The sequence below is a fragment of the Daphnia pulicaria genome, chromosome 2 (genome assembly GCF_021234035.1).
Source record: "Daphnia pulicaria isolate SC F1-1A chromosome 2, SC_F0-13Bv2, whole genome shotgun sequence".
Taxonomy (NCBI): Eukaryota; Metazoa; Arthropoda; class Branchiopoda; order Diplostraca; family Daphniidae; genus Daphnia; species Daphnia pulicaria.
The window spans coordinates 3,690,939-3,704,297 of NC_060914.1; the positions used below are offsets into that span (position 1 = coordinate 3,690,939).

The window sequence follows — 13,359 nt, forward strand, 5'->3', positions numbered from 1 at the left end:
GCAGGGGCCGAATGGGCCATTCGCAAATGCAAACTGTATTAGAAGGGTCTCCCCGCGTTCGCGCTAGCAGTGGAACAACCGCTAGCAGTGGAAAAACCTTATGCGACAGCGCATAAGGTTTTGCATGCAGTCATTGACAACTTCGTCGAGCTCGGCGTCCCAATGCGTTTCAGATCCGACAACGGGCCCCAATTTGACGATGGCGTTTTCCGCGCCGCTATGGACTAATGGGGCGTCGCTGTCAGCAACTCTACGCCAAATTACAGCCAAAGTAACGACCATGCGGAAGCGGCCGTCAAGGCCGTCAAAGAGTTGGTTGAGAAAATCTCCCCATCCGGAGACCTGGACACGGAGGAGTTCAAGCAGGGACTCCTGGAATTCCAAAATCCCCCCCCCCCCTCGAGAATGGTCTTTCGCCCACGCAAATGGTGTTCGGACACCAGCGTTGCTCATTTGTCCCAGCGCCGGTGCGTCACACGCCGCGGAAGAGTCGGGCGACTATGGAATGAGCGCGCGCACTGAAAACACGAGCACCGCCCCACACGCCGATCCTTCGGCCCTCGATCGAAATATGTCCTAGGACGGAAACACAGCACTCAGTATGCTGCAGTTCCCTGCATTCAAATATGAAACCGTTGGCGGCAATGCTAAATAAATTGAATATGAAATGTTTGTCTCAAAAACAGATTAGGAAATAGAAAATATTACCTGAAATTTTGCTCGTAAAAAATGACAACCGTCCACGAATCCAAATAGAAGTCGGCATGGGAAACAGCAAAATCAATGCGCGTGTGTTCATCGTTAAATCTTTATCAGCGATGAAAAATGAAATGATGCACCCATATAATTTGTTCTCTCCTTTTATAAAGCGTCATTGCGCCAATTTTCCATTGACGAGATCAGTCCATTCGGTTTTATTTAAATGTGTTAATTAGTATGAATGTTAAACGATAAAAAAATAAAGTTATGAAAGATCGATTGCGTCCTTTGATACCTGAAAATGTAGCCTTGAATTTAACCTTGAAACATTTCAAAGGCTGCATTTAAAAATGGAGGAAAACATAAAAATTAGGAGAACGGTAAGAAAAATAAAATGTGTCTTGAAGCCATGTATTTAAACATCTCTCATCCTTACAATCCAAAGTTTATTAAACGCGCTCACCGTTAGCAAGCAAAATTTGTTTCAAATTAAACTCTAGGGAGTCTGAGAGCCCAGACAAATAAAGAGGCTGACCAGAACTTCCTTAACGAGCTTCCCATAACAGCTCAATCAGGTCGAATTATTCTTTGGCTGTCAGTGGTTGATTCCGTTGCAGCCGAATCGTTTCTTCTATTCTATCCCATATTGTGGAGAAAGGACAAAGCTTTTTGGATTTGGGGGGGGGGGATACTATTGCATAGCATTTACGAAACCAATTGCGCACCTTTTGTGGATTTGATAAACTAGGAAATATCGACAAAAAATCGGGTGATTCGGAATTCTGGATAAAACCAATTGGACCGACTCCATAACGGGCGACTAAGGATGGGACGAATTCATCTTCTAGCAAGTCTCCCACCGAAAATTCGTCAATTTGATAAATTTTCCCAGCACCTTGCCTGGTAAACCATGCCCAAACTCGCACTGAGGTTTTTATTTGATTTCCTTTTTTCCCCCATGAATAACATGTCCAGCTCGGTGTATACTAACAAATAGAATGAGAAATAAACAATATTATTCCATCTTTTTGATTTTAACGTGATAGATTGACAGGAGAAATTATTATGATAGATTTTTAAACCTGAAATAAGCCGCGCTAGAGAAAATCGTTTTATCCCACAGATTTTCTGAATGAAGCTTCGAAAATTCCATACGTTTTCCAACTTCCCAGCTACAAAGAAAAGACATGACAAAGAGAAAAATTTCTGCGACTTATGCCTAAAATTTGTTGAATGGCCTTTCTTTTGTGCACTTATGCTCCTTTTGATCTTTTTTCCCTCTAAAAAACTAAGATGTTTCAGCGTCAACAGGAAAAGCATCTGTCACTGCAGGATAAAGGAGTAATCGTTGGCATGCATAGGTCGTTGGTTGCCATAGGGAAACATTGCGAAGGTGGATTCAACGATATGAAGAAACGCTGGATGTGACGAGACGGTTAGGATCAGGTCGACCTCATAAAACAACCCCGTTGGATGACGCAAGGTTGTTGGCAGCTGTAAGAGCAAAACCAATAACAAGCTTACAAGAATTAAAAGGTTCGAAAATTGTACTTTATAAAAAAAAATTTTAAAAAGTATTATTTAAAAAAGTTAAAGTTTTATTATAAATTTCCGACTTAGATGCCAATTGCCAATTGATGTAGCTACAATTTCCCGCCAACTACAAAAGGAGGGAATGCACTGCAGAATAGCAGCCAAAAAATAATTACTTACCAATGCGGAGAAGGAACAGAGGATGGCTTTTGCAACGGCATATGCCGACAAAGACGAGCAATGGTCAGTCATTTTTATTAATGAAAAAACTTTTGGGTGGGATTTATTACATTTGAAATGGTTTTATATATATTATTTTACATATAAATATATTTATATACAGTCACGCTTGTTAATTTTTTGAGCAGTTGAATTGCTCTATATGTTTTTATATGAAATTGACACTGCAAGTGGTCCTGTCATTTGTTCGAAACGATTGGCCTGAACATCGAAAGAATTGCAATGCGGCAACCAAGTTGTTTTGGCAACACAGACATGACCTCAGTGAGTGCAATGGCTTGATACTCAAAGGCGAACAAATCGTGGTTCCTGCATCCCTACAGTCTGATGTTCTTAGACAAATTCATGACGGCCATTTAGGCATCTCCAAGTGCATCGAAAGAGCCAAGTTAACGGTATACTTGCCTCGTTACACGGATCAAGTGACAAATCTGGTGGAAGGGTGTGATAAATGTCAGGAACATAGGCATCAAAATCCAGCACAGCCATCATATCCGGTTCCGATTCCGGAATATCCATTTCAGAAAGTTGCCGCTGATTTATACGAAATTCGTGGAGTTCATTATTTGTTGGTCGTAGATTACTTTAGTAAACGGCCTTGTGCAGTGCCTCTGAAAACTATCACTAGTGCGTCAGTGATTACTGAACTCAAGCGTTTCTTCATTGATTTTGGTGTCCCGGAGCAACTTGTGTCGGATAACGGGAAACAATTTGACTCCGCGGAGTTTCGTCAGTTCTGCAACGCTTTAAATATTCGGTCTACAACCTCCAGCTCTGAATACCCTCGCTCCTATGGATTAGTGGAAAGGATGGTACAAACGGTGAAAGAGTCTTTTATCAAATCTCAAAGTGAAGGAAAGACCCTATTAGATACATTGCAAGTTCTTCGCTCCACTCCTCTCGGGAACGGATTACCTACTCCAGCTGTCATTCTGCAACGAAGAAATCTCAGAGCGGATTATTGCTCACACCCCAACAGCTAAAGTCAAAAAATTTAAGCGACACATTCGTCAAAGAGAAATTGGAACAGCGTCAAGCCACTCAATTCTTTCACTCTGTGGGCTTGAAAAAGTATCTCTATCCCCTGTCAGTTGGCAATCCGGTTCGTGTACGTGTTTCAAAAAAAATGGATCCCCGGAGTGATTCAGTCCGTGTGCTCAGAACCAAATTCTTACATTGTGTCAACTACCTGTGGTCGCTTGTTTCGTCGTAATCGGCAAGCAATCAACTTAGACAAATCGTTTGTTCGACAACGCAGCACTCAGCAGAAGACAAGGGTTCCATCAATTGAATCGTCACGACCGGCTGTCTCAATCGATCAACCGATGCGCAGGTCAATCAACTTTATGGAGGAGTGGCAGTCATCTTCAATTGTTCCCGTTTCAACACCGACACCGATTAGGAGCCGTTCCAGCTCAATCAATCCCACACTATCGGAGTTGGGTGATCCGGAAGATTTAATGTTGGCGTTCCATGGTTTTGAATCGGCGGTTGTACGACCTCCAGTCGCTCGTGGTCGTCCTCGACGCTCCCAGTCCACGGAAGTTGATTCGGTTTCGTCTCCATCGCAAGGAATTCGGTCGTCGTCGGTGGAAACTTCAGATATTCGTGGGACTCGCTCGGATCGAGAATATGGCGCACGGTCCCGTCATTAATGCTAAAACTCTGTGTGTGGCTATGTAATTCTTGGTAAAATGTTTAACTCCATAAAATTTAATAGGATTCTGGTGAATAGTTTTGCAGTGAAATAGTTGTGCTCGGATAAAATTGTTTTATTGATTACTTGCAAATTAATTTGTTGGTTTACTGGTTTGTTCGAATTATCTTGTTCAAAAACATTTTTATGAAAGGAAGATGTTGTAACGCTGCCTCACTAGGTGGCTCACTGGTAGCTAGAGAGACACAGACGAAGCCCAATACAGTAGTCTTAAACCGGCGTCTTAGTGGTACAGTCTCCATTACTACACGCTTCTTTATTTTTATAGCATAGCGAATTTTATACAGGATACTGTATCTTTTACTACAGCGTGACATCTTGGGTAGAGTTGTTGTGTTATCGTGTCCTTCATTCCGTGACCCCCAGATGGCGTGCGGTTCACAAGGCGATAGGAAGCAGCGGGCTGAAAGAAAGGCAGTCTCGTTTCGGCTTATATTTTTGTCAAGCATTGGGAAGTGGAGTTGGGAACATCACTTTGCAACAGCACTCTCAGCTGTAATGTCGTAATGACCTTGGGTTTCTAGGGTCTGATTCTGTTTTGAGCACTACAGCTCTAGATGGTGATTCAGTTGTTGTTAGCTCATCAAACAACGCTCTTAATGCGGCTGTGTGCAATACTTTTGACGTAACCAGCAACGCATCAACCAGTTCGATCGTTATAGTTTAAGAACACATATATTCCGACACTGAAAGGAATCGAATTGGTCGAGTGGCACTATCCCCCGCTTGTGAAACAGGATTCTGTTACAGATGCAACCCTAAATGAAGCTCTTTGTACTTCTTCTTACGAAAGAAATTCTGTCAACTGGATTGGAGAATCAATGGACTCACAACTCTTGTTTGACCAATTAAAATCACTTGGTAGCTGTCCTGGACCAATAACACCAACAACCAAGCAAGTTTACCTCCGACAGTTTTTTCGGTTGCGCAGAGAACAGGCTGCGCATTTTCCCTCACCAAAGAGGCTTGGGTTATCCAAAGAACTTCAGACTATTTTGCTTAACTATCCGGGGCTAGAAAACGATATAAAAATAGCTACGCATTTAGACCGATTGTTGGTTACACATTTCACCTGTCTTGACCCACTTAAACCATGGAGAGAGGGTAATATACCAAAATTACTAACTTTTTTTGAAAAATGTAATTCTGAAATGTATTTTTTTCTCCCTATTTTGGGTGACTCGACCGAATAGGTCTGGCGAAAAAATCTTTTAATTAGCTTCTGCTAGACCCGAGAGTCACGCACAATCTACCACTCAACGAAACCCAGGACCAACAGAAATTGTTCAAGCGTTTTGTATCCAGTATTTTTTACATAGGAAAGGGAAAACAAACTAGGCCACACGAACATCTTTATGAGGCAATTAAACTTCGGTCTCGCCCACAGTCGTTTCTAAAAGTATAAAGCTCGATGCAAATCTATTTAGAATATTGGATAACATGATTGCTTAAATTTAGGCAAGCAAGAAAGTTAAGCGGATATTAGACATCTGAAACGATGGGTACGGCGTCATTTCAATTCACGTCTTTCAAAACTCTTTGCCAGTAGAAGCACTTTGTTGCGAAGCCGCAATGATAGAAGCGATAGGTAAAAGTTGATTGAATTCATTAAAGATATTTCTATGACGACGTAATACATTCTCTTCATCTTTAGGTCTTAGCACCGAATAGATAGAATAGATTTTACCCTTTTTTCAGATATTTACAAGAAAAACTCGGAAAACGGTTATAGTTTTTGAGGACACGTTGATAGGTGAAAAAAGCCTGAGTCAAACTTATGTTTTTACTCCTCCATAGGCCAATCCATTTTAATTCAGATGCAGAAATATCCCTTTTTTTCATCTTGAAAGCCGATTTTTTTCCATTTGGAATGACGCGAGACAGTCTTCGAAATAGAATGTAGTTTCCGTAACTTCTTTGTTTCATCCAAGCAAGCCAAGCCATGCTTTTCAGAAGCAGTACTCTCTAATAAATATGTCGGTAATTTTTCGAGAAAAATCTCGGTAATCAACGTCCAGACTTTATTGTCGGGATTTTTTGTAACGAGATTAAAATCCGTACCATTGTCGATTTGCCTTCCTGTTTTCAGACCGGATATATACTCACCCCTCTTATTTTTTTAAATCCCAGGGTCTGTCTGGGATTTAATCCCTACTCAGGGTTAGAGAGGGAGAGATCCAAAAACTAAATTTCCATTTAACGGTTAATGAAAACAAAATTGACACAAAAAAGAGCGTAAAAAACTGTGTCGAATGGTAAGCAGACAGATGGTGAAAAATGGGGCGAAGTAGGGAACAGACGCCAGGTGTGTAACGCTTTTTACACGCCTGTCAGTCATTTTTTGAAATGGTAACACTGCATCCTGCCCAGAAAATTTAAAAAAACTAAAATAATTTTTTAAAATAATTATTTTCAAGTGACATTCTAAAATGTTTTTAATAAAAAATTTTTTCTAATAATATTCGTAATAAACTTTCAATTAGAACATGATATCGTTTTTGTTTTTGTGTCATTTGTCATTACACAAATGAAGGAAAGAGATAACTTTTTAAACAAGAAATGTTAGCTTACATTCAGAAAGTTCTCTCACTCTCTCAATCGGACGCCTTTTCTAGGGGATACAAGTACGCAAAGACGTGTACGAAGGAGAGTCTCAACAAGTCCATGAAACCATAATTCGTTTTCCGGTGCCAAGAAAAAACGAAAATGAAGTGAGCAATGCTGGTTGTCCAAAAAATCCAAACGTAATCTGACGCTGCTAGGAAAGTCGATGACCCTCATCGACCAACTATTTCGACCAACTATATCGACCAACTATTTCGAAGAGAATAAATTTTGAAAAAATATAAATCGGCGAAATGAATCCTGAAGTGCATGTTTTAAATAAATTACCTAACCAAATTAAATTACGAATTATATGAAAAGAGGACTTTGAAACGCAAAGTTTTGAATACACTCAATGGCGTCGTTATTGTGGAAATTTATGGGAACAGTTATTGTTATTTTTTTATTTTAAGACATTAATGCCAATGCCAAGCTACAGATGGATAAAATGGGAAAAATCAATTATGCAACTAAAGCAAAAATAATGATTTTTATGGTTGAAGTTATAAATATAATTCTATGAAATATGTTAATTACCTAACTTGGATTCCCCTTTTACCAGTTTGCAAATATTTAGCAACAACTGGGTTGTTATTTCCACAAAGGATTCCCATTGGCGCAGTTTGATTAACTCCCCATCTTCCAATAACATCGCGAGAATATACACGTCCCATCCATTGTCCTCTTTTTTTTTACTAGCAGAGCTTAAAAGCTATATTTGATTAAATCTAAATACCTGTGATGGATATAAACAAAGGAACATGGTTTGTATCATCATTTAGTCAAATGTGCTGTAAAACTAGTTCAGGGACATACCTGGGGATAAGAGAAAAGTAAAGGAACAAAGACTTTATAAATCCAGAGATGAATTTTGATTCCTGTTCTGGCAAAAAGTTTCTGGGTTCTTGCAGATTGGATTTGTAATATTAAAGCAAGTGGTGTGTTGAATAAAATAAATTGAAAAGAAAGTGATTGGCAACAAAAGATGAAAATTCGAAAGAAGGCCACAGATGCAGTTTAAGAATTTGTGAAATAAAATACCATTGAAAAAGAAGAAGTCATCTCGTTAAGGACGTTGTTCGACAATACATTTTTTACCTTGAAAGTTTTGGATTACCATCTGGTTATATTGACAACATTGATCAAATTAACTTTAGTATACCTTACTGACCTCCCTTGGAAATCATTTTGGGAAAAAGTTGGTTATTTTAACGCACCCACAACCTGACATTGGCAAAATATAATTTTAAGTTAAACAGTTGTATGTATAGTCGAATTCCATAAAATTGGCCATGGAAAGAGAAAGGCTGCTTGATGGCAAGGTAAATAAAGTTATAATATATTTTGGTACATTAATAATCAACTGATACTGTTGCATAGATAAGGGAAGCTGCTTTTATATTACGGCATGAAATCAAAAAAGCTAAAAGAATGCATGCCTACTCCCTCAAATCCTACATAGGAGACATCATCAAAGGTGAAGCTGAAACCCCCCAACTCCTTACATTATTTTACGAGTGTCTCACCATCGGACGTAATCGAGAAGGGGAAGATACCTACGAGAAAATAATGTCGCATATCGTCTTAAGCTCAAGACGTTATGTTCTTAACGACCAATGGCATTTGCAAGACATCCAAACACCTTCTTTAGGGATAGCACTGAAGTATGGCAGGAAGCAGAAGGGCAATCGAGATACATAATATTTATGCCTGAAATATCTTGAATATGTATAAATCGGTGATACAATTGGTATTGACATTTAACAGGTTGATAGTCATTGCACCAGCTACCATAATAATGAAGGGATCGAAACAGAATTAACGTTTTCTGTCAGTTTAACGTCATTTGGGACGAAAAATCTCATTTCTCCACCCTCGGGGAAGGTATCAAATCGTCTCAATAACTCCTAGAAATGTTACAAGTTAGTTCGGAACAAGGAAAACAAACCAGCATAGTAATACTTGAAAAGCCAACCGGGACTTCCTAAAATGTTGCTTAAATAAACTAACCATATACCTACCTATTCGCGGTATATTGAACGTATTATGTGATACCGAAAAAGTCAGTCGTCCCCCGATTACGTTTAAGAAATAATTCGCGTTGAGGTAACATTGCTGCAAGTTCTTGAATACCCACTTGAATCTCTACATCTTCATCTGTTAGCATTTCTGCAATTATAACAAGAATCATGGGTAGTTCCTCCATTTTGAAATTTTGAAATTTTGTTTTGACTCTTTCACATTACAAGTTTTACAACTGCGAAATACTCTTTTAAACAAAAGAAAACATGGCTTAAAAATGCAGAAAATTAAAATAGATAATTTTTTTTAAATTTTTAAATTTGTACTTACGACGGGTTTTGCAAACGTATCTCAGGATACAGATGTAGACCCCTTCCTTGCCAGATTCGGAAAAGGTGATATTTTTGAAACATTGAGATTTCTCCAATGCATTCCTAGCGTTGTGCAAGGAAAAGTTGCTCCTTTGGTTAAAGGCACGTGACTTTTCCTTGTACTCAATGAAGCTTGGTCCGGGAAAAAAGTTGTAAGTCATCGCCCCAATTGCAATCAAATTGTTGAAGAATTTTTTGGTATTGGTAGGATTAGGTGCGTCTGCTATTTAGCAGACATCTGGTCTTCAGCTTTAGATGACCTTCTTGCACCGACGAGATATTTTTTTCTATTGATTTTTGAGCGATGGCGTGAGCAGTGTAAGTGTTGTATTATGTGGAAGGAGCCCCAAGAAGGGGGATGGAAGTACCATCATTGTGTACGATTTTTGGCGCTAGTGCCTTGGCGTTATTAGGAAGAGATCTGTATTGTATGTGTAGTGGTAGTGCCCGGGTATGGGAGCAACTATGCTCACCGGGAGAGTCGAACTCAGGTCTCAAGGTGCTCCCCGATCACCAAGCGACGCCTTATCCAACTCACCTACCCGCCCCCCAAATTGTTGAAGAAGATCGTTGCACTTTCTCGCTTGTTCTTGGCAACGTACTTGAACTTTGATCGAAAGATGGCAGTAAAGCACATAGAAAAGAACATGTATAACAACAAAATATGAAGCAAAACATTACCTCGCACTCTTGTTGTTGTTTCAAATCCACCGGTACATTCGGTGGTTTTGAAATACACCGACGTTCTCACATACTTTGTTAGAAAATTAAACAAATCATTAATCACATTTAATTGACATCGTATGACACGTTTACTCACTGCTACCGGAGGTTCTTCAACTAACTCCGGTAACAGTGAGGGTCTAGCGGCAGCTTGGAAGTGGGGCAGCTGCGCGTTGTTGTTTGCCGCAGATACCAACGGTGGAGGGCCGGAATCTAAAAAAAAAAAAAAAAAAAAAAATATATATATATAAGTCACATACCGGACCAAAAAAACAATAAAATCATTGAAAATTGTACTGGTTGGGGCCGCGCTGCGCCAAATGCGGGAGCAGGAGCGCTTCTAGAAGAAAAAAAAAACAAAAATTACCAACAGCCTTTCCTTCGGGCGAAGAAAATTGAATTAAGTAGGGTAAAACAACGAATGCCGGACAGCATCTTGGATACGCGAATGCCGGACGAAAAAGCCGACTTTTTCAATTTATAATTATAAATAAACGACGAAATTATAAAAAAAAAATAATGAATGAACTTTAAAATATGGCGAGGAATACACAATTGAGCCAAAGGGCATGTAGAAATACGCCCAATTAATCGAAAAATCATGAATTGAAGTTTCAGAATTTTTTTGTACGGCCTCTAATTTCGTCTGTGTGTTATCACCTAGTGAAAACTTTTTCCTCGTAAGGAATTTCTAAGGTAATAACGAAAACAATCCCTTAACTAATTATATCAAATGATAGAGAATTGAAAGCTCTACAATATTATATAAGGTTGCATCGTTATTTTTAAGAATTTCCCCAAATATCAGTGAAAATATAAAACCTGGCCGAAATGCGAATGTCGGACAGCTGACGCGAATTCCGGACAGAAAATTTCGAAAATAATTGACTTTCTTTGTTTTCACATGTCTGTACATCAATCGACGCAGAATTGAGAGACGCATCGATTGGTGTACAATGTTTACATCTTTTGTTGCGTATTTTTTTAATTATTTCAAAAACAAGATTCGATTGACAGAGGATCGAATCTGGATCGATCCAAAAATGTTGTCATCATTATTTTGCTTTTTTCATTCCACTTTTTACCAGTATATGTAAAAGGAATATAATTTTAGTCACTTTTGTGAAAAAAAACGAAAAAAAAAACGAGCGAAGTTTGTTAACGACTGGCATACCTAAAAATGTTGTATCTTATGTCCGGATTTTGTTTTTTTCGTAAAATAGTTCAATTTTTCGATTTTTTAATTAATTGGTGTGCATGTAACCCTAATTAGAGCTATTTTATCAAAAAAGCGTTTTAACACCGTAAAAAACCTAAATTTTTAAATCCATTTTATCTCCCATAACGGCCCATGATGCGAATTCCGGACAGATGGCGTCTGTCTGCTAATCACTAGATCTTTGTAGAATTTTTACTATGTTGTATGGTGGCTTTGTGGATGAATGCAAGCACACGAATTCATTAGTGGGCGGTTCAAGTCTAATAACAACCAAATTTCTTAAATACTCCCAAAAACATCCGGAACAACATCTTGATTTAAATCTTTTTTCTTTAGATTTACTTATCAATTACTGTTAAAATTATGGCTTACACTAGCGAAGATGTACAAGATGCCATTGTTACTTATGCAACTGCTGACGATAACATCTCTTATAGAGATGTCGGTAGCATGTTTGGCGTCCCCAAATCAACTCTCTTCGAAAAGGTTACGATTAATTAAAATTGAAAGTTTGCTAACAATCAAACCTTAATATTTCTATTATTTTCCATTTATAAAGACTAGAAAGTATGTCTCAAGAGTAAGTGTGGTTCCGGTTGCGAGTAAGGCAGGTAGGCGACCAATTTTGATTCTAGAGGATGAAGAAGCCCAATGGGTTAGAAAAATGGCAGATGCAGGATTTCCAGTAACGAATAAGGAGCTGTTGGATTCAGTCCAACATAGTCTTAATCGTTCCAAAAAGATAACTGGATTCACAAATAATCGCCCAACCGCCCAATGGATTCCAAAATTCAAAAAGAGGCACAACTTATCCCTCCGGATCCCCGAAACATTGGATGCTGCCAAGGCCTTGATCACTCCTGACTATCTGGAAAAGTGGTCAGATCATGTGGAGAATTACTTGAAGTTGGTAGTTGTTCTTATGTGCAATTCCGTCGTAGATAGCCCCCTGTTGAAAAGCCAGTTGTTGCCACATACCTTCAACAAAACCTCCACAGTTCGTAGCTTTACCACAGCACATCATTATTTGTGGAAATTTTCAAGTTCATTTCCTCAAATCTTCTTATGTTTTTAGGGATAGAAACTTGGGGGCAATTTTCACAGATCCTAAAAGGTGGTTCAATTCTGACGAATCTTTTGTCCTCATTTCCCCTGGCAAAGAAAAAGTCTTGGCTCCCACAGGAACTAAGGACGTTTATCTTGTCCACAAAAGTTCTTCGAAATCTGGAGTTTCTGTTTTAGCGACGATTTCTGCTTCCGGTTGGATTTTGCCTCCTTTCATCATCTATCCGTACGAACGGTCTCAACGATGGATGGATCAAAACAAGCCTCCCGGAATCGAATCTTTCTGTACGAAAAAAGGGTGGATGACAGTGGATGCTTTTTGTTTTTGGCTGCTTAATCAATTCCTACCGGAACTGAAGGGCAAGCAAGTCAAATTTACCGTCGTTTTATTTATCGATGGTCATCGTAGCCACATCAACATACGAATTTCTGATATTTGCTTTGAAAACGACATTGTTTTGATCTGCTTCCCACCCAATACCACTCACATACTGCAGCCGTGTGACGTTGCTTTATTTAAGCCATTAAAAGAACAGTGGAGAAGCAAAGTAAGTGAGTGGACAAACAAGCATCCACAAAATAAAGTCACTATTCAAAATATGGCACGACTACTCCACGAAGTCTGGCAGAATTTGCCACTGAAATATGGCAAAAATGGTTTTAGGGCTTGTGGTTTGTTTCCATGGAACCCTGCGGCTGTGAGGTAACTGTAATTTAAGTTTTATTTAAAGAAATAAGTTCAAGATTCTTCTGTTCTTTAGAATTACCAAATGTATTTCTACGACCAGTTCAAAGAGCGACTCCAGTGCTCCAGAGCAGTCCCAAAATGAAAGTCAAATAGAGACTGATCAAAATAATAACTTCCCTTCAAGGTCAGTCCAGTTTTCTGCATCTGCTGGACGAATTTCGTCTTCCCTCGACAGATCGACTAATTTAGAGTTGAATCCACTATACGTAAGATTTCTTTTCTAATATCAAGTCTATCTCAATCCAAAATGAAGTCATTACAAATTGTTATTGAAAGATTGGACACGCAATCCTAGCTGAATTTGAATCCTCGCTGTCAACTGTTGAAATAGATCAGTTCGTTTCTATTCTTAAACAAGAGGAAAGCTCAGCAGATGCAACCTGTCAGGATAATCTTAGTGAGATTCTAAAGATCAAGT

At 38.9% G+C, this 13,359-nt stretch overlaps 1 protein-coding gene across 1 annotated transcript; it reads left to right on the forward strand.

Annotated features, from left to right (window-relative positions):
- Positions 1 to 2,624: 2,624 nt before the first annotated feature.
- LOC124326931 (uncharacterized protein K02A2.6-like) lies at positions 2,625 to 3,455 on the forward strand. Its single transcript, XM_046785647.1, has one exon. The coding sequence runs from the start codon at positions 2,625 to 2,627 to the stop codon at positions 3,453 to 3,455; it is 831 nt and encodes a 276-aa protein (XP_046641603.1).
- Positions 3,456 to 13,359: the final 9,904 nt, after the last annotated feature.